At 36.7% G+C, this 26558-nt stretch overlaps 1 protein-coding gene across 1 annotated transcript; it reads left to right on the plus strand.

Moving 5' to 3' along the window:
- Nucleotides 1–4709: 4709 nt before the first annotated feature.
- DTHD1 (death domain containing 1) lies at nt 4710–25311 on the plus strand. Its single transcript, XM_056327341.1, has 10 exons — nt 4710–5008; nt 7864–8763; nt 9262–9592; nt 10276–10455; nt 11292–11533; nt 13518–13682; nt 14265–14554; nt 15848–16092; nt 24299–24356; nt 24940–25311. Exons 1-10 carry the CDS (start codon nt 4710–4712, stop codon nt 25227–25229), a joined length of 3000 nt encoding a protein of 999 aa, XP_056183316.1. The 3' UTR covers nt 25230–25311.
- The last annotated feature ends 1247 nt before the right edge of the window (nt 25312–26558 follow it).

The raw sequence follows: 26558 nt of genomic DNA on the forward strand, positions 1-26558 counted from the left end.
CTCTTTTGTTATTAGTTCTTTTACACAAAATAAATAAATAAATAAAGCAACCCAAGACTGGAAAAGATACATCCTAGTTACAATTTTACATCTATCATAATTGTTCTTGCATTTCTTTTTCTTACACATTGTCTCTTAATTATTTTTATTTTCTTCTCTGTACATTATATTACCTACCCAGGCATAGGGCCCTATTTTGCCAATCAGGTTGTAGGACACCCATGTCTCATTTTATCCTGTTAGTCTGTTATTGTAAAGCTAATTATCTGGTATCCATCTTTAATGGTAAACATAATAGCTTATGTCTTCATTTTACCACTATGAGCCTGATTCTTTCTCTGTTAAAGGATACATTTCAGACAGGGATTTCCAGTCAGGCTGGGGATCCGCAGTGGCCAAATCTGTGAGTTTCTTCTGATACAATATCCCAGAACTGGTTTTATTTGCATCTGTGTGTGTGTGTGGTTTTTTTTTTCTTTTGCTCAGGATTTTGTTGTAAAAGCTGAAAGATCTAACTATAGTTTCACTGTTAAAGTTCACTGTTAAAGTTGACTCTGCTGGAGAATGGAGTAATATTGTCCTTAACAAGTCTGATTATTTCTACTGTCTCAACCTCCTCTTTGTAGCTGGTGTGCTGCATAGTAAACCATCTCAGATAACAAATCCAGGATGAATATAACTTAACAAAAGTATGAGCTTAAAGTGGTTGTAAAACTCCAGCATTAGCTGTATGATATAAATTCTATTTACATAACCTTTGTACTAGGTTCATTACCATATTGCATTGAAAGGACTTCCTCTTTCATGTATGTGATCTATTACAGTGTTTTATTTTCTTCAGTGTACTGAAAGTTATATATTAATACAGTATAGAGTGTATTTTCTGAGAATATACAGTAACTTTTCTGTAATATTTCTGAATTACTTACATTCTCTACTTTCTTTCCCCTTCATGTTTTCTGCTTGTATTTTACTAATTTCAGCAACATTTACTTTTACAATCTGCATTGTTCAGCAAGCTTCAAACATGGCCCAGCTACTCACCCGCACTCACCCGGGGAGGCTGGTCTGAGCCATGAAGGCCCATGGGTGCATGCAGGGCCCTGAAAGCTACTGCTACAATTGGATCTCTCTGGGCAAGAACCTGCATCAAGTAAAAAATGTCTGATTGTTCTCAAAGACTTAAATCATAAGACTATCCACTAAACAGCATCAAAGATTAAGAAATTCCACTCTACATAATTTATCACTATTCTTCCAGTAAGGAGAAATTAGTAGCAAAATATCATAAATCGCAGGTTTTCATAGCCCAGTGCTGGGACTGAAATTAAAATAGTGTGGGACCTATCTTTGTTTAACAAAAGCTATGTTTTTGCTATATGAATAGCTGTACGTAAAGGCCTTCAACTGTTGATCATCAGACAACCTAAATATACATTCTCTTTACTACCAGTAAAGAGTAAAAAAGCTGGAAGAGTCAACTGTAATTTGAGTGGCCATTACTGCCTCATTTTGTGTCGCAAGGTCTGAGATATAATCATGTGTTCATAATTCAAATGTCTCCCAACAGCAGCACTTGTGTAGTAACTGTTTCAGTAAGAATGCAGCTTACCTAATTACCTCTATAATAAATTCTCATACAGACCACACTATAATTGCAGACCTTTATACCATGTAGTACTTCACAGTTTTACAATGCTTGGTTTTTTGCATTTTCACTCACGCTTACAGATAAGACCAATATAAACTTTTTTATCTCTAAGGCTTGAAATAGTTTCAACTACCCATTAAAAAGTCAGAACAGTTTCTCTTCTCCTACTGAATGTTTTAGACATGTATTTTTGAAACTAATGCCTGATTTTGAATATGCATAGAGAATTTATACAGTTAGCATGTATTAGCTGAAGCAGGAGCTAGATAAATAACTTTTAAAAAAAATCCCAACAAAACCAAACCAAACCAAACAAAACAGTTTGCTTATGGCAAAGAACATTAGTATAGAGCAGTTCTTGTCATATTTTCTAAAACTGTGTTTATAACAGTATATTGTAGTACTGTCCTGGTTTTGTCTGGGATAGAGTTAATTTTCTTCACAGTAGCTAGCGTAGGGTATGTCTTGGATTGTGCTGAAAGCAGTGCTGATAACACAGGGGTGTTTTCGTTACTGCTGAGCAGCACTGACACAGAGCCGATGCTTTTTCTGCCCCTCATCCCCCGCCAGCAGCGAGCTGCTTGGGGGGGGGCTGTTGGGAGGGGGCACAGCTAGGACAGCTGATTCCAGCTGACCAAAGGGATATTCCATATCATATGGCATCATGCTCAGCATATAAAGCTGGGGGAAGAAGAAGGAAGGGGAGGATGTTCAGAGTTAGAGCATTTTGTCTTCCCGAGTAACTGTTATGTGTGCTGGAACCCTGCCTCCCTGGAGATGGCTGAACACCTGCCTGCCCATGGGGAGTGGTGAATGAATTCCTTGTTTTGCTTTGCTTGCATGCATGGGTTTTGCTTTACCTTTTAAACTGTCTTTATTTCAGCCCATGAGTTTTCTCACTTTTCCAATTCTCCCCCAATCCCACTGTGTAACGGATGCTTGTTTGGCTGCTGGGGTTAAACCACAAGTAGCTTCTCATAAGTTCTACAACATTCAATGAACAGCATATTCTGATAACAGGTCCATTTATTACTATCTATTTCACATACACAAAAGTTACTTCTTAAAAATCAGATCTTCTTTTACCTTTATTCAAACTAATATCTTTTTTCATAACTCACATCTGCCCATCACTGATTGATTTAGTCTGCAGTAATCTAAGCAAATACATACACTGACAAAGATCCATAGCTGATAAATCCAGCTATACTATGGTTAGGGGAACAATATGGATTCAAATCAAGAAGCTAGTCTATGCAATACTATACAGTGTATATATAATAATGCCTTTTTGCCTATCTTATCTTTTTTTTTTTCACTTATGCATCCCAAAAATTTTGGGTAGGAAGATGACTTTTTTACTTTCTGTACATGAAAGTATATGTTCTTTTCAGACATCCTTTTTTACTAGGAATAATTTGGGAAAATGTGGAGATGCTGGACCATCAGAACTGGTAAATAGGTTAATGATTCACACATCTTTTTGTGTTAGCTGTGCAGTACACTTCCTTTGTGGTCATGCAAACTGTAATGAGTCAAAAGGAACTTTCCTTTTGAATTTAATAATTACAGCTGGTTTCAGCTCGTACGTTTGATTAAAGACACTTTATCTCTTTCATTGTTATTTTAACATTTATACAGTGCTTTACATCTTCAAAGCACTCTGCTGACATTACCTTATTAATTCTTGCAAAGCTTAGATGCAATTTTCAGTGTGCTTTTGTATCACAGTGCCATTTTAATTGCTATTTAAAGCTGCATTAATTATAGTTATAATGGGTCATAAAAAGGAATATTTAGTAGGAAAGCCACTGTACCAACGATTTGTGTTGTACATTTCTTAAACTATAAAATATTTTGCTGTATGTGACACTTCAGATTTAGCCCAGTACTGAACTCTGCTGATGAGGGTTGCAGGCCTGTCTTCCCCTGCTAGCATGGCACAGTGCAAAGAGAATATCAGTGATGTTCCCCCACTTGTTTTCATCGCTGTTGTATTGAGACTTTTTTCCCTGAACTTGCTGGGTGAAATGCAAATCATCACAGATAATATCACTGAGGTATCAGCACTCAAATGCCACCCTCTGAAGACAAGAACAGCACAGGAGCCCTGTCAGGCACTGGCCCTGCTTCCTCCCAAGCTGCCTCCAGGAGAACATAGCTGTGAGCCCTTGCGAAAGCAGCGCTGTTTTCACAGGGCTACTCCTGAGCACAGTGCTTTTTGCCTGTGAACCACATATAGTCAATTCTTGATGCCACAGTTAAATGTAGTAAGCTTATGTTTTTCTCATGTTTGCTTTTCAATTTCCAAAACATCAAACAAAATTTCAGTCATTAGGTATTTGAAGTTTTAGCTGTTACTATTTTTTGTTTAAGTTTCTTCCCATTATATAAACACACCCTGGAAAACACTGCAAGTTTCCTCAGATGTCTATTACTAATAACTATTTTTGCTAATCACAGAATTACATTTGTCAATTCTTGTCTTGCTGAAACCTACGTATAGCTCAAGTACATCACCTAGACTGCACAGCATCTTGGACCTGTCCCACCTATTTCACATATCTTTACAAGAAATGAAATACGGTTGTCAGAAAACGGCGTCAAGTGACCTACAGCATTTAATGTTAGCTTGCAGTGAAACCATTTCCTCATTGTTGGTGACTATGTAATTATGAATTCACAATTAAGCTTGAGTTCATGGGTGCTGATCATTTACAGCCACTGAAGTGAAGCTCAGAGCTCCTAAGTCACTGCAACGGAACAGGTTTACATAACCTCCCTTAAAGGTACATGGTGTGCAGAGGCATCTCTTGGCAATCCTTGCCTGTAGTTACAGGACAGCCACTCCTCTCTGTCACCTAGTAACTTTTTAATAGTCAACATCAACTCAGAGTTTCTGGGCTAGACTTTGATTTGTCAGTGTATGGAATACGGTACTTTTTAAAATGCTCTTTGGCTACAAAAACTAAATGGTGTAGTAGTCTTTACCAAGGACAACACTGTGTGGAAGTATTTGAGCAGAAAAGAAATTATAGTAGTATATTCTGAACATAGCATGGAAATGGCTGAAGGTAAGATTACAACTGCAGACAAATCAGGCCAGCTCCCGGAAAAAAATTGGCAACTGAACTCGCTAGTGAGAGATGTGCTTCTGAAAAGTGATCTGGATAATGAAGGTATCATGGAGTACACACTTAGACTGATGTCTTTAACAAAACAGCTGAGCAGATCTCTCAGCCAGCATCTGGAGAATGTTACGGCAAGTATTCAAGACACCTGGCAGTTGCTGAGTGCTTTGCACGACAAATACAAGGAATTGACTGCAAGTCCAGGCAAGTATGGAGGGACTTACCTGTAAGCAGAATGGACTGGGTATACTGGATGCTAAGTTCTACTGTGTGATGATACTGGGGGACCTTACTTTTGATTTTTTAGTATTTCAGTACTTGGTAATTTGTTAAACCAAATTCATCTTTTGAGAATATCACACTGTTTTTTAGTCTGTTACATAAGGTTCAATATGAGACTCATAATTCTCATGATGTGAGGAAAAAAATATATATAAAATAAAATTAACAAAAATGATTTTTTTCAAAGTTTTATGTATATTATACTTCAGTGGGTTTATCTTGGCTAGACACTAGATGCCCACCCAGCAACTTACTCCCCTTCCTCAACAGGACAGGTGGAGAAAATAAGATGGGAAACCTCATGGGTCAATATAAATACAGGAAAATCACTTACCATTACCATCATGGACAAAATAGACTTGACTTAGGGGAAAAAAAATAATTTCATTTCTTTCCAATTGAAATAGATCTGGATAGTAAAAAACAAAGGGAAAAAATTCAAACCCCACCTTTCCCCCACCCCTCCTTTTTTTCCAGGCTCACCTTTGTTCCTTCGTTCCTACCTCCTCTAGCAGGGAAATGGGGCAGCAGTCAATCAATCCCTAACAGCTCTGCTCTGCCACTCACTCCTCACACTGTTTCATGCAGCACTGTGGATCCTTCCCACAGGTCCTGTCAGGAAAAGCTGGGCTCTCCACGAGCTGCAGTTCCTTCAGGGAATGCCTGCCTGCTCCAGTGAGGGTCTCCACAGGCTGCAAAGCAGATACCTGCTCCAGCCTGGTCTCCGTGGGCTGCAAGGGAACCTCTGCTCCATGCCTGGAGCACCTCCCCTTTCTTCTCCTCTGACTTTGGGTGTTCACAGGGCTGTTTCTCGCACTTTTTTTCCTCAGTCCTCACTGTTCTTCAGTATTCTTGCCCTTTCTTAACTATCTGCTCACAGAGGCAGCACCAGCTTTGCTGACAGGCTCAAGTCAGTCCTGCAGGCAGTAGGACCACTGCGGAGCTGGCTGGAACCAGCTGTGTGCAGCGTGGGCATGCACCACGGAGCCTGCCCCTGCAGCCCCCTGTGCCAGCACCCTGCCAGCAGACCCATATCGAGTCTACAGGCCTCTACAAGTAACAACGTTAAAAAGATGACAATAAAAGTGATAAAGACTGCTGCCATCTTAGTACAGAAAGCAAAGTGTTAGAAAAGAGATGGTGGTGGTGGTGGTAACTTAAAAGAAGGCTTATTTTGAGGTTAACCTTGTAACAGAATGCAAAAAGTGTCTTTCCTTGGGTAGTGTGAAGTTACAAGGCCATGTCTTTGCTTGGCTTTAGGCACTGCAGTATTAGAAAAGTCACATTCACAGTGCAGGAAAAGGCCATTGTTCTGAATGACCCCATTATCTTCAAATTCGATTTTAGGGAAGCTTAAAGAGCTGTATGATTGGTTTTGGGTTGGTTTTTTTTGTTTCGTTTTTTTTTTCAGAGAATGCAAAATTCAGGGAGGAAACAGGTTAATTTTGGTAGTTTTGCCGAAGCTTGAACTTTGCTTTATAGTGAAGCTGGGAAGTGGTCTTTTACAACCTCTTATGCAAATGAACCTATGTCATTTCCAGTCCTTTTGTTTCATATTTCTCAGTCTTGTTAAGCTATTTAGAAGTTCTTCTCACTATTGCAAAAGTGTCCCTGGCAAAACAGCAGTACCTTAGAATAAACTTACGTTGTTTTTTGAACTACCAGTGGAAAAATATTTTAAAAATGTGATTGCTCCCCCCACAAATGTAGTCAAAATCCAATAACAAGCCATTTGGGAACTGGGAAATCATTACAAAGGAATAATTTTTAGACTAAATTCAACCAAAAAAACCACACCAACCTTTATTCTGAACTGTACTCTTTGTAGGTTTAGATTAATCAGTTGCAAATAGGGATAAAAGTGAAGGGCCTGTCCAGATCGTATAACATGACACATTGATGAAACAGTATACTGTGTTTTCCTTCTGTGCCATTTTCTTATTTCTACTGACCCTCACTGGATTTAGCCTGCAAAACAAAGCTTTCCTGGATCTCATGCAGCAAACAGAAATAAAAAAGCAATTTTCCAAGGGGTTTGAAATATACATAACTAATGAAGACATGGGTCCAGTTTCAGAGATTGACAGTGTATGGTGAGGGGAGAGCTGAAAGTGATGCATCTGAAATCCTTGAAGGTAGTATCTGGAAGGATTCCTAAGAAAGGTGTTAGATAAAAAAAAACGAGGGATCACAAAATAGGTTAAAGATAAAACCTTACATGAATGGCACATAGTGATTGTGTGCTTTTTGTGCATCATTCTTCACCAAGTGTTTTCAGTTATATGCGCAAGCAACTTCCACCATTCCTATAATAGGTACAGATACAAACTGCTGAACTTCAGTATTATATATGTGCTGGTGTTTTGATATTATCCTCAATTCTCTGTAGCAAAAATTCAAAGCTGCTGAGCATGTTTAATATTGAGCCCATGCATGACAGCTTTGTTAAGACATCCACGTGTTAGAATCTTGTAGCATTCAATTTTAGGAAATATATATAATTATTGTTTAATTTTTAAGCTCTTCCTAAATGGATTTGACTATTATGTCCAAATTTCATGCTTTAGATTGATTGTCATTAAGCATTTAGGTGGTGTCTGATCATTAGAAAGGTGGTCATTAAAGTTGCCACAATAGTACTTTGACAAATACACAGTTGTACTTGGACAAGTACACAAAAATACTTGTCATTCAATTCAGTTCTTCAGAAATTGACTCAAATTGAATAGCAATAAATGCAAAAACACTAAATGAAAGCCAGGAAATAAATTGTGCTTCATGTATTGAATTGCACTACAGAATTAGGCAGAATTCATTAGGTACGTGTGTAAGAGCTTTCACATTTTTGGCTAGCTTTCTTAGCAAAATTCAATTGTTTACCTATTTTTTTGCCTTAGAGTACAATGGAACTGTAGATTATCTGCATGAAGTGAAGGCTTATTTGATCAATACAGTCTCACATCTTCAAGTGGCAGAAAATAAACTTTATGCTGCTCACTGCAGAGAAGATGATTCTCAGATCCAGACTGCTCAAAATGCTTCTAGAGAAACAGTGCATTGTTCTGAAGAAGCAACAGACTCTGTGCAAACATCTTCTAGTCCCAGTCAGCAATGCCAAAGAACTCCTTCCTTGAACAAGATGGAAAATCAAAATATTAATCAAATCCAGCCGAGTGAAACTGTAACAGTGGTAAAAGACATTGTTGCATCATTAGTTGAAAATATATCTGCTCAAGAACAGGACATTGGCAGCGAACCTCCAATGAAAAAAGAACACAGTGAACACAGACTACTAATGAGCTCTGTTACAGAGAAAAAAGAGTGCAGTGGAAAGGATAAACGTCATGGAGGTAGCTCCGTTACTGAAAAGTCGCCAGAATTGACTTTTCAAGATGCTCATATGAGCAGTGGGGAAGGCATTCTATCTGGGACAGCGGAAGACATTTATGACAGGGCTGTCACAAAACTTCTTGAACAGGAAAAAAATTCAGTAGTCAAAGACTCTTCAGAACAGGTCAAAAGTGAAGAACGTAGACTCACAAAGCAAATGGAAGACAGTAAAATGGAAACAAATCATGAGATTATTAGGAATGACCTAATTACCTTCACAGCTTCAGAACAAACATGTGATCTTACTGCTGTGAATCTTTCTATGAATGATTCAGAAGTACAGAAATCTAGGCACTGGATGAGCAAAGAGTAAGCATGTATTCTTTTCAGAAACAGATGTACATAAATATTGCTTATTAGCACACTTACCAACATCTGCGGCCCAGAAACTCAATATGCATGTATTGAACAGCTGCTGGTCATGCACTTGATAGCAGTTTACAACTTAAGCATGCAATGAAGATCTTCCATTTGGTCTAAAGTAAACTGTAACTTTCTATTTGATTGCATTTTTTTTGACAGTGAGGGACTGAGTCACACCCAGTAAAGTCAGTAACTCCCAAACAGTTGGAAATCAGTAGGAAATTACCCCAATTAGTCAGTTTTATAATAATTTGTAAGCTGTTCTGAAACAAGCTCAACATAAGCATTTTCATGATTTTCCCATCTATTCATAAACATATATTTTTATGAATGATATGCTTATGCTAGTGTAGCACATCGCTATAGTAAATTATTTAATTAAAAATACAAGATGCCACCCCACCCAAAATACAAAGAATAATATTTTATATTCTTCTTCTGCAGATTTCTAGTGGAAGAGAGTGGTAAAAGTAAATGTGAAGTAGCTTGTTTTATTAAAGCCCCATCAACTGCTCTGGAGAATCTGAAGTGTAAGATAGTCAATGACACTAGTTCCTTGGTGGTGGATGATTCTGAGGAGCTGGTCAGCAATGTCATCAGTATTGAATGCTCTGATTATGAGAAAACAATCCCTTTCCCTATCAACATTGCAATCCCATTTACTTCATGCTTCAGAGGAAGTTATCGGGAGATTATGGTGAAGTTGACTGATGTGAACTTTCAATCACACTACTTAACTCCTATTTCTTTGGAGGGATACCAAGGAAAACATAAGGTTGGTAACCTCTCATCTACACATTGTAAAAACATCATTCCAGGTTCCCATTTAAGCCTCTGTGGAGTTAGACAAGTGAAGTTGTCATTATTAAGCCATATTGCCCACTACGTGGGGTTAAACTGAGCTTTTGTTCCTAGTTTCTCAAGAACTAATTATCTTTGAAACCTAGTATTTAACAAGGTCTTTTTTTTTTTTTTTTCACTTGTAATGTTAAGGCTAGTTCTTAATCCCACAATACTAATGACTGAGTAATGGTTCATGACTTTTTCAATCAAGTATAATATGATTCAGTATTTGTTAAAAGTAAAAACTTAAGGGGAATTATTTTGCATTCAGATCACAGGGAAGTAACAAAATTCTGCATGTATGAGTCCAAACTCCATCTCAAAGAAACATAGGATGGTTCTTTTTTCAAATGCAGAATTGCATTGGGACAGATTCATCACCCAGTTTATGAGCTTGTTTCATTTTATCCCAGTCATACCCTGGAATATTAATGACATCATATGATAACTAGAGATCATCAGATACCTGGGCACCCAAGTGGCAATAATATTCAGTTTATTTTCATTTCACACCTTACTCTGTGAATACTGTTGTCTTCTCAAAATGTTTATCTGCTGTGGAACACAGCTTCCTTTTCCTCCAGTGTACTCTAACTCCACATTTACTTTACACAGGAAACATTTGCGGAAGTGAAAATTTATCAGCTGGGTGTTTTTTCTGTGTTGTCATGCTTAAAGAAAGAAACATTTACTGTTCCAAAGGTAGGACTTTCAAAAAAGCTGAGCATGGATTGTAGAATCTCTTTCTGTTACCATCCAGAAACATTCAGTTCTCCAGCACCCATGCAGTTAAAGGTGAGCTTGAAATATGCAATACTTGTTCTATAAGTCTGTTATCTGATCAGTTCTGAAGCAAGAATGCCAATAATGTTAAAGGGCAACCTGTTCCATTATTCAGTCTATGAAAAGTGGTTGCAGCTCCACATCCTGTACACACAGCAAATGGTTTCCTGCCAACTTTGTTTAAACCACATAATATCATCAGTAGTCAACAACATCTCTACCTCAAAAGAAAAACCACCTACCTTTCTTTGATACACTTCAGAAAATATAGTTGTTTTCAATAATGACATAAGCATCAACGCCAGACTTCAACTGCTTGGCCCAGTGTTCAAGCTAATGGAGCAATTTTTCTCACCTGACCTTCATTATTGGTACTAGGCAGTGCAACAGAAGGTTTTGTCACCTCTTAATCTTAGGCTGAGAATAATTTCAAAATTTTCTTCAGTTATACTGTGTTTCTCCCTTACTCCACAAAAACATCGATTCTAAGGTACGGAGAAGGTAAAATTAACAGTGAAAAAAAATACAGATTCAAAAAATCTTAGAAAATTATCAAAATCTGAGGAAGCCCAGGAGTTTCAAAACTTGAACTCCAAGCAGGAACAAAACAATCAAAATTTTTAAGTCAGCAAAGGTTCCAGTTTTTGATGACTCTAAAGCACTTGGTTATGCATTGTATAAAGTGTTGATACTTTTGTAGGGTTGTTCCTTGGGTTACAGAGAGGGGCTTAATGCTTCTGTGATAGTCTGATCCAATTCCAAAAGAGAAATCAAGTTGTAAAAGAACAAGCATGTATGAAAAGATTTATTAATTTAAAAACTATTGAACAATTGCTTTCCATATTTAGATTCAGCCAGTTGAACCATCATTGGTTTCAGCATTGAAAGCAAGATACGATATGTACCACTCAGTGGTATCCACTAGTGCACTGGTTTATGTCCAGCATCCTTCAGCCCAACCGTTCAACAGATCTGTCACTATTACTCTACCCTGTCCTCCAAACCCAGAAAAAAAGAGGCAAGATGAGACAGAACATGCAAGAGCCATTAGTGCCACAGTAAAACGGGTTGCTACAGTATGCCATCCTCGGTAAGAACAATTTCACTACAAATTTTCAAAACATCAAAATTAATTAATTTTACCAACTTCTGATTAAATTTTTTTTGTATTAAAAATACATTAGTTCCTTAATAGTCTGCTATACTTAAGAAACAGTGTTAGAGCAAATCTGCACAATTCTCATGCTACAGCTTCACCAAGAAATTCACATAGCATTTGATGTATAATCTTCAAATATGCTGACCACTATATTTCTAGCAGAAGCCAGGATGAAAAATGCCTGTATTTTCTTCAGCAAGAAACATTCGGCCACTTTCACCAGAACCAAACACTGAACACAGAGAATAATCATGTCTCAAAGCTGCTGTGATCATTTTACAAGTCGGTGGTTTGGCTACCCTGGCCTTTGAATTTTCTGATCTCTACTTCTACACATTCTAATGGCTACCTGAATCAAAACGTACGGCACAATGGTTTGGAGTAGGTCAGTTTTGTGGTAAGTGCTGCATTAGATAAAGTCCCAGATTTTCCCAAAGCACTCACTACAAAGTTTCTAAATCTTAGGCCTTTTGTTTTTAAAAGCGTTAAAACATGGGGACTTCTAAAAATTTTGGTGGAAAAAAAGGCCAAAGCTGACCTCATTTGTTTTGAAAGTCAGCAAAATTAAAGATATTTTTACCATCTCGTGCAGGAAAAACAATGATCTGAACTTACCATTTGATTGTTGTCATTCCAGTTCTGCTACCATGGGCAACTCCAGGTTCAGGGAGGCTTAGTGGGATTTCTTGGTAGGGACTAGCTCTGTGGTGCCTCTGCTTTACATCATTAAAGACTTAGCTTAATCCTACTGTGCTAAACATTTATCTTTTTCAAAATTCATCTATATGCCAAGATTATGATTTTTTTGGAAATAAGCACGGTACAGATGGAGAAGGCAGACAATGTTCTAGCCTTCCATTTCTGAAAAACTTCTCAGATTATGCTTTTAAGAGCTCCACGCTCAGGCTGGTCTCTTAGACTAGACATCCATCTTAATCACAAACTTCAGGTTTGGGAAGGTTGCCCACGTTAGTCTATAGGAGATTCAGATTTCATCTCCTGCACCAGAAGCATTTAATAGCGTGGCAGCACCCTTGCAGCATCTGTCTGTTCTTAATGCCAGTCTAAAAGGCACTTCAGACTCACAATCAAAGCACATTCATGAAAAGACCATCACTCTATTGCTTATTTCTATACAAATTCCTTAGAAATGATGTCAATATTTTCCTCTGTGCATAGGCTGATGCTGTATGCTTGAGAAAAGCTTAGGCTGTCCTGTCTGAAGTATTTTCATTTTTTGATTGTACATAGGGTGTATGCTTGAGGTGAATGGGTTATTCACATCCAGTTTTAAAAAAACCCCGAGAGGTGTGTGTAAGAGCTATGGACTTCTGTAAAAAAGCACTTCACGTTTCATTTATTAGGATAAATTAGCCAGAGAATGTCATGCCATAGTTGCTTGATTCTGAGTGTGATATCAAAGTAATCACCTGATTTGAAGAGAAGATTCTTTTATTTTCTCTCTTGAAAGATATAGTGGATAGCAGTCACGTCTTATTTTCTAAAATCCTTTGGGATCATTGAACAATATTTACTTCTGGAAGAAAAGGTGGGTTGGTGTTCTTCCTCCCCAATACCTACTTCTAAAGAATCTAAATCTTGATGAATGGCTCAAAACCAATCCATAATAATTACCGTACATAATAGATTAAGCTAGATTCATTTAGAAAGAAACCTGTCTTTTTTCCTTTCTTCCCTCTTTGTAGAGGATTGGGGAGTTGTGGGGCAGAGGCAGATCACTCTTAGCAATTGCATCACTTTACAGTTCCAGATGCAGATTTTTCAGCAAGGTGGGAAAAACACACGTAGTCATCAAGAAAAGCAGAAGGGAAAGCAGAGCTACAAATAAAAGTTAACTCCTTCTGCAGGATCTATTTTTCATTATATTTTTTCCTGTAATTCCTTGGCTTTCCAGGGCTGTGGGTGCTTCTGTGAGAAAAAATGGGGAGAATCCCAGTGATACTTTGAAATTATTAGGTCACAGAAACAAAGAAGAGGGGTGGAAGGTGTTCGATGATGTTATTGTCCAGAATGCACGGAATGGGCTGGTATCATTTGAACTAAATGAGCATTTAGAGAGGTAACGTATAAATAATTTAATACAATTCTATTTACTAAAATATTTACTTCCAAGAATATGGATCAATGGAAATCAGTAGAGTTAAGACATCATCCACTATTAATTATTAGCTTGCCAGCATCTCTTTCTTCCACTTTGCAGTATAAGTTCATTTAGTTATTACTCTTAACTACAGAAAATATAAATTTGTTTAAATATCTTTTCCTATAGACTGTACACAATGTAATATATACCAAACCTGAAAGAGGATATGCAGATATTAATCTTACTTTGAAAATGTGATTTAGCTCTCTAACTACAAAACCATAATATTTTTTGGAACTTATTAGGAAATATTCCTTTACTTTCATCTAAAATTCATGTTATTTGAATTAATTGGTAGAGAGTCAATATACTCTACATTACAGAAACAGGCAAATTTCCATCCTTTCATATCTTGGAAATGAGAATAAAAAGGAGGTAGCAAAAGGTCTGTTGGACACTGAGCCCGGTATTATTTTGCATAATAAACTGTTAGCAGTTGATAAAATTATTTCAGATAGAGCTATTTATTTTCTTGCTTTTTTATTTTCTTTAATACAGCTTTGTGGTCATTCGCCTTTCGCTCCTCTTGGAAAACACATATCTTCTCCTCTTTGCTCAGGCTCTAGAAAAAGGTCTTTGTAGCACAATGGCTAATGTGATACTGTATCGGAAAAGAGAAAACCCATACAAAATAGTAGTTTTGCTATCTGCATCCAAAGAACTGGCCAGTGAACTTCAAAAACTCCATGAAGGGGGCTACTTTGGTCCCCCAGAACCTACGCAGCAGTTCCCATTAAGAGAAGGAGAGCAGGTTCATTTTAGATTTAGAGGAAATATTTTTGCTTCAGGTAAGCAATAATTCATGCATGGGGGTGAACACTAACAATTACCTCAGCTATTCAGAAATACTGTATGGGAGCGTAAGTAGATTGTGGTTGATCACAGCACATTTAGTTATTTCAGTGTTTTATTTCTTGTAATTAAGCGCATAGAACTACATGGGAAACTGCTACAACTGAAAAATAAAATGTACTAGTTTAACAAGATCCCGAGCAACCTGCTTTAGGTGACCCTGCTTTGAACAAGGGGGTTCAACAAGGTGATCTTCAGAGATCTCTTCCAACCTCTGCCATTCTGTGAAACTTGGTCCTCAGAAACAGCTGATATTTTATCTCTTATTTCAAAAGGGCAGGTTTCCATCAATGGCTTTTTAACATAAAGAACATTTGATAGCAATTAAAAAGATTCCAGACAAAAAAGAAACACTCCGATATTTTATCTGTGTAATTTCACTTAAGGTGAGGAAGATCAAACATTGAAATCCAGGGCAAAATGTTTCTTTTTGCGAGTTGCACTATGAATTGAGGTGATGATAGAGTTGTTCTGCTGTTTCAATCAGCAGCCTCAAAAATTCCATGCAGTGGGTGCCGCCATTCAGGGATTTGCTTAAAGAGAAAAGAGGTAAGAAGCCTCAAAAACATTTTCACCCCAAATTATGTATAGACTATTCTGTCAGTTTTGGAAAGAATATGTAAGTATGTATTTGGGTCTCTGAACATTTTTTACATAAAGTCTCCAACTGAAAATTTCATTTACCCTAAAGAAAGGATTATTCTTCAAAAAGAGAAGTCTCCAGCCCCCAAGGAATGCCTGCTCATATATGCAAAGGTAGCATATATAGATGTATCAATTAAAACGGAACTACAATGCCTAAAGTTGCACGTAAATCTCTGCCTCAATTAATTTTGTCGTTACAGATAGACACATATCCACCCTGAATAACCAGAAAGCATATACTTGTAATTCTATTCGCAACACCATTTTATTTTTATTTCTCTGTGTTACATACTTCATTCCCTTCAGTGTTCCTTACTTTTCAACTTGTAGCACAGCCTTCACTGCTTATTCCTTATGCCAACAATTCAAGGGCTTAGAAAAATCATGAAATTATAAAGACATTTGAACTACTGAAGCAGACTGGCAGGAGTGTTTGAACATCAGATGTTCAATGTAAAATAATAACAGTGATAAAGAACAGCTGAATTATGTGAATAACTATTTGACTGACCCTAATGAATTGCTTTAAATGCACACATCTAAATACTGTGTAATTTTTTTATATTTTTTTTTATGGACTCCAGAGAATGGAAAAGATTTTGGAAAAGTCTACAGGCTAATTTTTCATTCACAAAGAAAACCCAGGCTGGAGCTCCAAATTAAAGAAGTGGATGAATTCGGTAACCACAGTTCACCTCATTACAAAGGAACAGCAGTGTTTTATAAAATTACCAGAGAGATGATAACAAAGAAATGGGAACAGCCATTGCTATATGGTGAATATCGACACCAATCTCCGCTGTGTAAATTAGCACTAACATTACCAAAGGTGGGTTTCTCACTTGATAATGTTAGAGATCTTTTCCTTTTTCCCTTACCACATATTTATTAGGCAAGAGGATTTTGGTATGATTTAGGTCTTACAGATACACACGGATCTCTGATGGAGCAGTTCTGGTCCATCAGCAACGTACAAACATCTCAGAATTTCTCTTAGCAGGTGGGAGGGACCCTCATCAAGCATGAAGATGGAAAAGAAATGTTTAGCAGAAGTTTTTCATCCTTTTGCTCTCCCTAAATAGTATGGCCCTAAGAAATTATGACTTAAGTTTCACAAGGTGTATATTTCCTGTATCATTGTCTTGGGAATGCAGAATTGCAAAACGTAAAAGCATTAGATGGTTCATGTAACTTTTCTTTCTCCTATCACGCCTGATAAGGCTCCACAATACAGCCACATGGGCATTTATCTCCATCTCTGGTGAAAGCCATTGCTGCATAAATTAATCTTTAATATTCCTGCAATGAAATCTCTTTGTAATCTTTTCAAAGTTGCCTAGGTATCAGCCCCCTATGTTGTACAGAATTCTGCCACTAGACTACTGCTATCAAATTTACATACATTTTAATATCAAAATATGTACCGTAACTCTTGGTCTAAATATCCAGTGACAAGCAGTAGCATCTCTCTCTTTTTGATTTTAATTGACTTCACCCTTCATTAAGCTGTCACCTGCAAATACGTCTTTTATTTCATAAGCATACCTCTTGATTTCTCTCTCATCTCCATTCTCCCAATTAAAAATTAAGAATAAGTAACAACTGCAGATCTTAAGAGGATATTTCTTTCGGTGACAATCTCTGTATAAAATGTAAGGTTTTTTTTTTTTTTAAATCACATGCTTTCAAACACTTTGCTTTTCCACAGGGTGAGCATTCCAAGTGCAGTATTCACAGAGAGGGAAATACAAACTCTTGAGGTCCAGTGAGATGATTTAAAAAAATATATATAAAAAAATCTGCAGCATACCCTAGGCATCAGCTAGTCCTCTTCCATCCACCTGCCTAGCTTCCATCCTGTTGTTCCACTTGATTTAATCTTACTCATAAGAAGAATAAGACTTAAATGATTGAACTACATTTGTATTAAACCACAAAGGTACTTATCAAGTGTCTTAGATTTGGGTTGGTATATATGGTCTATTACTATACATGTTAGTCCTTAAAAGTTCTATTCAGACTTTTCAGGACATAAATTTCTGACTACCCCTTTTCTCCTACTAAATTTGAGGCCACGTTCCCTCTTTTTTCAGTGAGGCCCAGATCCTGAAGTCTGGGAAGTCTGTATAAGTGTGTGAGGATATATATTATATGTGGCTACACAATAGCACCCAGCCTACTCATGTAAATGGAAATAAACGAAAGAGCTATATAACATGATTATTGCTGGTAAATTAGAAATTAAATCATACCCTAGGAACAAATAGTGATAGCCTTTGGGAATATTTTCTTTACATCTATTTTTTGAGTAGTGGCTCTACTTTCATCTGAACCAGTTCAAGCATAGAGCACCTAAGTCTGATGCACAAAAGGTCTGCTTAGAGAGACAGAATTATTGTACCACTTCAGAAAAGAAGTGCCACAGCATCTTGCAAATTATTTTTCTTTTGCTTCTGGTAAATATATTTTAGGAGGTCCATTTCAAAGGAGTCACAATCTTCATTAAATGCAAATATTAGGAAAAAAAGCAATCAAAATGCTTGAAAACATTTGCATGTTGATAGCTTTTTCATGATGTGATTTGTATTTTCCAACATGGACTGAAATACTAATCTATAGAATGAAGAACAGCATCAAAATAAAATCTTCCCCTATGTTGCAAGTCATCTTAGTACAAAAAATGTTATATTTTGCTATAGTTGATGAACCCTACTTTATGATTTATCTTCCTTCCATGCAGTGTAATAATTTAAAATTGATAATACCTAAATTAAGGGGGTTTTAATAGAGAAGAAATATTCATTAATAATTTAGCTAGTTCAATTTTAATCTTTTTGAAGAATTATAAAACAGCAATGACGCTGATTATTAGACTTTCATGACTAATTAGTAAGTTAAATACAACATAGCTTACTATTGGTATATAAATACACAAGGCAAAAGGGAATTTCACCCACACTACTATCTAATGATATGTAACACTCATTAACACAAAATAACAACATTGTTCACTCTTTTGCTCTTCATACCTTCTTCTAGCCAAGTAAAGAATTCCATACTGAACAAACTCACAGAAATTTTAAAAACAAAAAAAAAAATGTTCTCTTTCGGCTTGTTTGCTGGCTGAAAGATAAGAGAAAGTAGGAAAAAGCAGCTGGTTTTCCCAAGGGAAGATGGTTACTAGCAAAGTCCTACACAGATCCACACTTAACATATTCATCAGAAATTTTTGAATAATTAAGTGAAATGTCTGATGACATTATGAAATGTCATCAGAGTACTAAAGCTATCTGAAGAATCACAGAATATTGAACTAGAAAATAAACTAGGTAATTTAGGTTCAATAAGTGATTTTATACTGATAGACTCTAAATTACCTATTACCACTCAAAAAAAATTAAAAATCTTAATTATGTTGCTTTCTGAAAACTTCCAGAGCATTCAGCAGAGAATAAAAATATAAGCAGAAACTTCCAAATTATTAGAGAACAAAACCGAAAACAAGACTATGCCATATATCTATGAGGCGCTCACATCATGACTGTACTCTTCAGTTGTGGCCACAGAACTCAGAAAGAGGATTTGAAAGAAAGGGAAGGAAAGGTATCAGAAGCACATAGTGGTTCTAGGTGGAGAGACAGTACATTGATAATGCTTCAGGCAGTTTTGACAGAAGTGGAAATATCATATGCACATATTAATATTATAGAGAAACTGAAAAAGGGACTGTTATATCCCCTTTATCAGGATATAAGAACAATGATGTTGGTAAGTGCAGGTGCAACCAGTAATATAAAATAACGTACTTTTTACACATAGAAATAATCAGAACATGAATTTATTTTCCCAGGATATTTGCAGCAGTTAAAAATGTGTTTGAGTTAGAAAAGAAATTGACTGAAAGGCAGAACCATCTATTAAACACAATGATTCAGATGCAATTTAATGACAGAGCAATGAAATGGAAATTCTAATTACTTAATGTATCTTATTGTATGTTCTAAAATTATTAACAGTGATGAAAGCACTGACAATAAAAATCAACGTAACTTTTATCCTGGTTTTACTATCCACGATTTGGTCAATATACATGAATCAGATATATTTTCACATTTAGGTGAGCTTTCTAATGAATAAAAGAAATGGAAGGAAATAGTTAAAACTGGGTGAGAAAACACAGTTAGGGAGACATTTACTGCCCTAATTATACAACTGCACTAGCCATCTGTGAAACACAACTTCTATTTACCACTTCATTAAAGTACAAGTCTTGTGTTAGTGTTCATATAACATGAACAGAGACTGGCACTGTCCATAGTTAGTCATATGCTGATGCTATTAATATATATTGCCAAAGCACCAAATACATCTGACCAAATTCACGTGCATAGACACACACTCAAGTGATGATCCTTCAATTTTGCTAGTTTCTATCACATGTATACTGCTACAGTACAATGATTAAGCTGCCACAAATCTCTCAAGCATATCAAAACATGACTTTAGCATTCATATCTGACTCATTGATAATTCTGGGTTGTTTATAGTATTGTGCACACCGACACAGCTGCTTGCAGAATTCCAGTTGTCACAGTACTCTCCAAACTACCAAGCTGCAACAAGGTTTTTTACCATGTCATACCAGCATACTCTTCATATCAGTCTCTCTGCTGCCTTCTCCTCATCTCGCCTCATCCAGGGCATGTGTTCTCTTTTCTTCTGCTTCTTTTTCCCTCTGCTTCTTCCTCGGCTGCTCTCTCTTCATTGGCTCCCAACCACTTAACCAGCCACAGCTGCACCTTATCTACATTGGCCAACCCACCACCCCTGAAGCCAACCCCCAGTTGTATATTATCAATGCTAATTAACCCAGCTGCATTCCTCTACACTTCCTCTTTTTTTTTTAAAGATTTCATACCTTATGTTTTTAACAGTCATTACAACCCTTTTACAAATAAATTTTTCGTACAGTCCTCTATAACTCCTCTACAAATCCCCCCCCTTTTTTTTTCTTTTTAATATTTCATACCTCATGTTTTTTACCAACCATCACAAACTTTTTACAAATAAACTTTTCGTACAGTTTGGACAACTTGTCCCTGAATTCCTTCTTCACTTTTATCTTGGGCTTTTCAGCTTCTGCAGGTTGATCACCTTTCTTCTTATCTGCTTTCTTAGCACCTGGGATTTTGTTTTCTTCAGAGGGGGGTTGTGATGAACTTATAGTGCCTTGTCCTTTCACCTCTCGGGTCACACTGGACAGTAACCTGAGTGAGCTTTCAGCAGCAGCAGATCTAGAATACAGTGCTAACACATCATTCTGTGTACTGAAAAACTTCTTAACATCCTTGTGGTGGCCCATTTCTTCTTCAACTGGAGACACCTTCAATGAGCACATAAACACTAGCAAGAATACCACCAGGCTGAGCAACAGCAGCAACAGTGGGAGCCGCACGCTGCACCGCACTGCTCCCATGCCTTCCTCTGGCACGGCCATCGCCACTGTCTGGCCAGACCTGCTCTGGACCCGCCACCACTGTGGGCTACTGCCACGTCTGGCTGTGTACTCCACCACTATCACCCATTACCCTCAGTCTCTTAACTCCACAGCAGTCAGGCTTTCTTCTTTTTAACCCTAAAGGCTCACCTTTCCCGGTATCTGATCCAGATCCCCAGGCTCTTCCCACCTATCCCAACGTGATCTGGATCACAGGCTATCCCCACCTGTCTCATTGGGTCACCGCCATTACTGTTTCAAACATCCCCCAGCACAGCCTCACTGCTGTCACTGCCCATTACACTCAGTCTCATAATCTGAAGGACCTCACACAGGGCACCAATTGTCACTGCGCTCTCCAAACTAGCCAACTGCAACAAGGTCTTTTACCATCTCATACCAGCATACTCTTCATGCTAGTCCCTCTGCTGCCTTCTCATCCCACCTCATCCAGGGCATGTGTTCTCTCTTCTTTTGCTTCTTCCTCAGCTGCTCTCTCTTCATTGGCTCTCAACCACTTAACAGAACCAGCCACAGTTGCACCTTATCTAAATCAGCCAACCCACAGCTGTATATTATCAATGCTAATTAACCCAGCTGCATTCCTCTACATCACAGTAAGACGCTCATGTCTTAATAGTTGACTCTAAGTTGTAGCATTGTTGATGGACTTCTCAGTTGCTCCCAGTATGCTGGGGGAAGCATTTCATATGGGAATAAAATCTCTAAACCAGCAGTAAATGTAGGGCAAGAACAGAAACAACTATTTATATTTCTACTATGCTGTTGAGTTAACAAATATCTTAAGTTTAGTTTAACCATGTTAACAGATTAGTTTTAGTACACACGAGGTCAGACACTCAGTGTTGCCAGTAACAATAGAAATTTTCTTAGCGAAATGAAATTGTTGGTGCTTTTTTGGCCTTCCCCCCCCCCCCCCCGGTAAAGTTAGAACCATCCACGAATCCACAATGTCTGGTTTTGGCTGTGACAAAACACATTGAATCTTTTTAAGGCAACCATTCTGACTACATTTTCACTTTTTTCTGTAAAATTGCCACCTAAATTTCCCTTGAATTGTGGAGAGAAAACAGTAACAATGTAGATTATAGACACTTTTTATATGTACGTGTCCACGTTATCCACTTTCTTACAAATATATTTCTGACAGTGGTCAAAGCAGTGTTTGTTTACATTGTATGTAACCTTTCACATCAGGTTTTAGTTTAAATATGACTTGTACAGAAGTAAGCTGATCTTCACTAATGATTCCTATTTGTGGAGTTTTCATTTCCTTAGCATTGGAAAACACCGGCTGGTCAAATCTGTTATTTTCAACACAAGTTAAATACAGTGAATTAGGTTATGATGTCAAGTATGTGTGTGCGTATCAGTAATATTTCTACTGATTTCAAAGCAGTTGTATTGATACGAAACTGCGTTAAAGAGTTTAAAAGGTTAATTTCTCCTTTTCTGCCTGTCCTGTTTGATATGCTACTAGAGTCTGGTCATGTCTGAGAAGTCCATTTGACAGGGCACCGCAGTATTACTGCCTGAAATCAGAATGCTTTGCAAAAAGAGATTGTTGTAATACATACAAGCATTATCAAATTACTATTTTACTGAAGCTTTATGTCTAGTGACTGTCTAACAGCAAAATAACATGTGATCCTCTGCTTCAGAAAGTCAGTCGCTTAGCTAATTGAAGCACCTTCCAGACTAGAAAACTGCTTTGACTGCTGAGTATTTTACTTATGCTGTGAACAAGAACAGTAGGACCACATGCCAGTGCAGCTGAACCATGGGTGAATTTAGTGCTTCACCAGAGATATTTGATATTTCAAGGCCGATTTAATGTTTTAGATCTAATGCATTTTATATTATTACACTATTTCTAGACAATACTCATTTTCAATTCTTACCATTTTTTACTACTATTTTAGCATTAAGTACCATAAAGTCGTTCAGATTAAAGTCAATGCATGGGTAATAGAGTTCATCTAGAATAACTTTGAAAATCTCATACAGACCTTTGAGGAGCTAAATTCTCATTAATGAATGAAAATAAATTTAAATATAAATGCATAATCAAAAGAAGCCAAACAAATCTGTCTTGGAAGGAAAATAATGCCCCCTTGTGGAAAAGCTTTATATTCCCTTTATTTCGAGGGATTTTTTTAGCCGTGTTATGCTATCTTCACACTAGGGCGGGCCCAGTGACAGAATTGCTGCATAAGCACTTAAGACGAGGCACATTCAGCTCTCAAGATGAGCACAGCACAGGATGGTTCTGCACTGCCAAGCAGTGTGTGTGTGCGTCCTGTGCACACTGAGCCCCCCTACCAAGATGTGCAGGCCTGATGAAAAGGTGTTCAGTTCACAGGTGAATAAGAAACAGTTATGATTATATCGATCTTTTGGATGTGTAGCTCAGTACATATGAAATACTCCAAATACTGAACAATATATAAAGTCTGTGTTATAAAACTATTTAAGATAAGCTCAGCAAGGCTCTGGCAAACTATGCCCAGCAGGAAAAGGAGAATAATTTATCCAGTCAGAGTTTCATGCTTTTAATTCATAAATGGAAAACAGAAGCTCAGTGAATAAACCTGGAGCAAGCCTCACAGAGAAAGCTGTGCATAAACAGCCATAAACATGAATGTGCATGAGGAAAGTAACATGGCCACTAAAAGAGGACAATTACAACTTTTAACAAAAAGAATTGCTGAATGTCAAATTAATCTCTTCTTGTGCTCAGTGCTTATGGAAGTAATTTCTTATTCTATGTGGAGTAGGAAACAACAGTAAAGCCCACAAGAATTTTCTCTTTCTCAGTCATAGGGAAAAAGGACAAAGTATTTTGAATATTTATATTATATATCCATATATTATATTGATTATTATATTTAATAATCCAGTGCCTAGAGGAAGAAATAGGAAAAATTCTATACTTTCTAATGGAGCTTGTCTTTTGAATTCTGATCTTTAGTGATTTTTAATTAAAAGTTGAAATATGTAAAATGAATAATTATGGCTATAAACAGTAAGATTTCTAGACCTAACAAAAACTACTGTATACCTAGAAAGTCTCATTTTTCCTGAAACAGTACGATATGCACACAATTATAGTAACAACACAGAGACAGCAAGGCAAAGTTAATGCAGTATTCAAAATTAGAATCCACTTCATATACAAGGATTCCATACAGATTTTCTGTATGCTCACATTTATACACCACTCATGACATAATGCTACTGATCAAACATTTGTAAAATTGCATAAATTATAAGCATTTTAATAAAAGATTAAATAAACATCCATTTGGTATAAACAGACTTAGTTTCATTATTTTAATAACTGTATACTGATTTATGCCTGCTGATGGTGTTAATTGGTTTTCAATAATGACACAAATCTGCTGTGTAGGAAGAGCCAATCTCAAATGCTGATTTACTGCAATCCACTCCCATATCCTATGCCTCATCCCTTACTCATTTAGTAATTTTGCTTTCCTCAACACAATATCTTTGATAGCAAGAAAAGTTGATCAACCGTCCAAGAAGCACAAAAAGAATTTCTTCTGATTCACCAGGTAAGAACACATACCTAAAATATTAATATATATTTGCTATTATTTTTTTTTAAATGCCAAGATATGTTTCAGCTGTAACTGACATTTTTAAATGCCATATTCAAGAACCAAAGTAGTTAATGTGTTAAAAGGTATTCAAGGAAAAAAGAAAGTGATCTGCTCACTGGGAAATTCAAATAAAGATAATATGGTGGTGGGGTGCTTGAACAACGTATAATTTTCTGTATAAGGAGATTCAGTTCATACTGGAAAGCTTCAGTATAACTGATTTATCAGTTATAGGAATTGCCCAAACCCTTTTATTTTATTGCTAGCTTTTCCCATGCAGTTCCAAAAGTTATAGATTATTGCTGAATCTGTTCTTAATTGACTTCATGTTGTGGTGCAGTTACCAAAAATTGAATTAGAAACAAGAAGAGATGGTATTTCCATTAAAGTTAAAAAAAAACCAAACAAACAAACAACAAAACATAATTAGTTGGGGTGTTCACTCACTAAACCTTCAGCTTTAGAAAGCTTTGCAAAAGAAAGAATTACATAGCAGAAGAATAATGTTCTTAATCTATTTATTTTTACCTTTCAGAGGCCATATGGGACAACTTGCTATATTGGCTTGCAGAAGAGCTTGCAGAAGATAATACATCATTGCTTGCTTTGTGCTTACCTGTTCGGCGGAGCGTACTTCAGCTTGTTAGGCTGAAGTGCCCTGATAATTTAACACACCAGATCTATGAGCTGCTCTGCTGCTGGAAAAAGACCCTTCCAAGGTCAGCTGATAAACACCAGCTCCTGTCTCACTATTTGCGGAAGAGTGGCAGAAGTGATCTTTCAGAAGAACTTAGGTTTAAGTGGCAAAATAAAGTGTTCACTTGACAGAATCACTGGCAACTAACAGCCCAGTTTATCTTCTTTCCTGTTGAAAGGTGTGAATATTTCTGTGATATCTTTGGATGCACAAGTGACAGTGATACCAGTCAGGGATAAACCTGCTTATTTCATGTGTTACTTTGCAACTCCAAATATAATAGCAATGTCCTTGCTTGGTAAAAGTAAACATTTCTTCTGTGGAAAAATGAGACATTGAAAATACAGGTATGAAGAATTATAGACTGGTCTGCATATGAAGATCTAATCTGTTTCCAGAATTTACCAGGAAGCCTTACTTTAATCTATCATGGTCATGGGTTTTTTTCAGGTTACCATTAAATTTGGAAAAACGAGTATTTCTTCAAGTAAGTTTTAAAATTTATTGCTTTGAAATTTTTTTCGTTATACTGAGTTCTTATATTGAGGGTACAGATAATAAACCAGATGTATTTGTGCCATTCCTTAGCCATGTGTTTTAACATCTAAACATTAGTTTCTTTCCAGAATGCCAAGTTTGACCAACCTAACTTTTTAAAGTCAGAGCAATAGCAGGTTTGGACTTTTATAACTGTGTTTCTGCTGAGATAATATGCTAATTTGCAGTCTTCTGTTACTTGCTGCTACATTGCAATTCACTGCATACAACACACCCAGAATTTCTCTAAGTACTTAACTGACTTTTCTGTTAAAGGCCCAAAGTAGCTGGCAAGAGCTAGTGAATCACAGTTCTGGGAGAAAGCTGACTGCTTGGTATTTACATACATAACTATCAATTTGTGATTACGCAGCTGTCACATCCATGCAATTTCCCTCATGCTCCAACAATGTGCAATAGATGAAGCTCTTTCATCAAGTCCACCTGTACATAGTTATTTTTTACTGTTATTCTTCTGGATTCAATGAACCAATTATTTTCCCCTTTCACACACACACACACCCCCCCACACATACACCCTTAATAATATAATACAAATTTTAATTATTGATCTAAATCTAGAAGTTATTAATCTAGAATTTATTAGTATTTAGACTATTTAGAAATCTTGTATGTCTTCCTGGCAAATCTTACTTGTGATACATATTGTTAGTCTGGATATTTTATTTTCATATATTTGAATATTCCTGAATCATAACTAAAATTGAGAAAATTGCCTTGCAAAAGAAAATATAAATAGGAATAACATTGATTAGTTTGAATTATCTAGTCAGCAATGTCTCATTCTGTAGGATTATACTTTTTTAATTGTAAAACAGAATATATGAGGAATTTGACCACTTCACTGTGATATAACCATCCTTTCCTTTTTTATTTTTTTTTCTATAAATAAAGATGTT

The sequence above is a fragment of the Falco biarmicus genome, chromosome 1, assembly GCF_023638135.1.
Source record: "Falco biarmicus isolate bFalBia1 chromosome 1, bFalBia1.pri, whole genome shotgun sequence".
NCBI classification, from domain to species: Eukaryota; Metazoa; Chordata; class Aves; order Falconiformes; family Falconidae; genus Falco; species Falco biarmicus.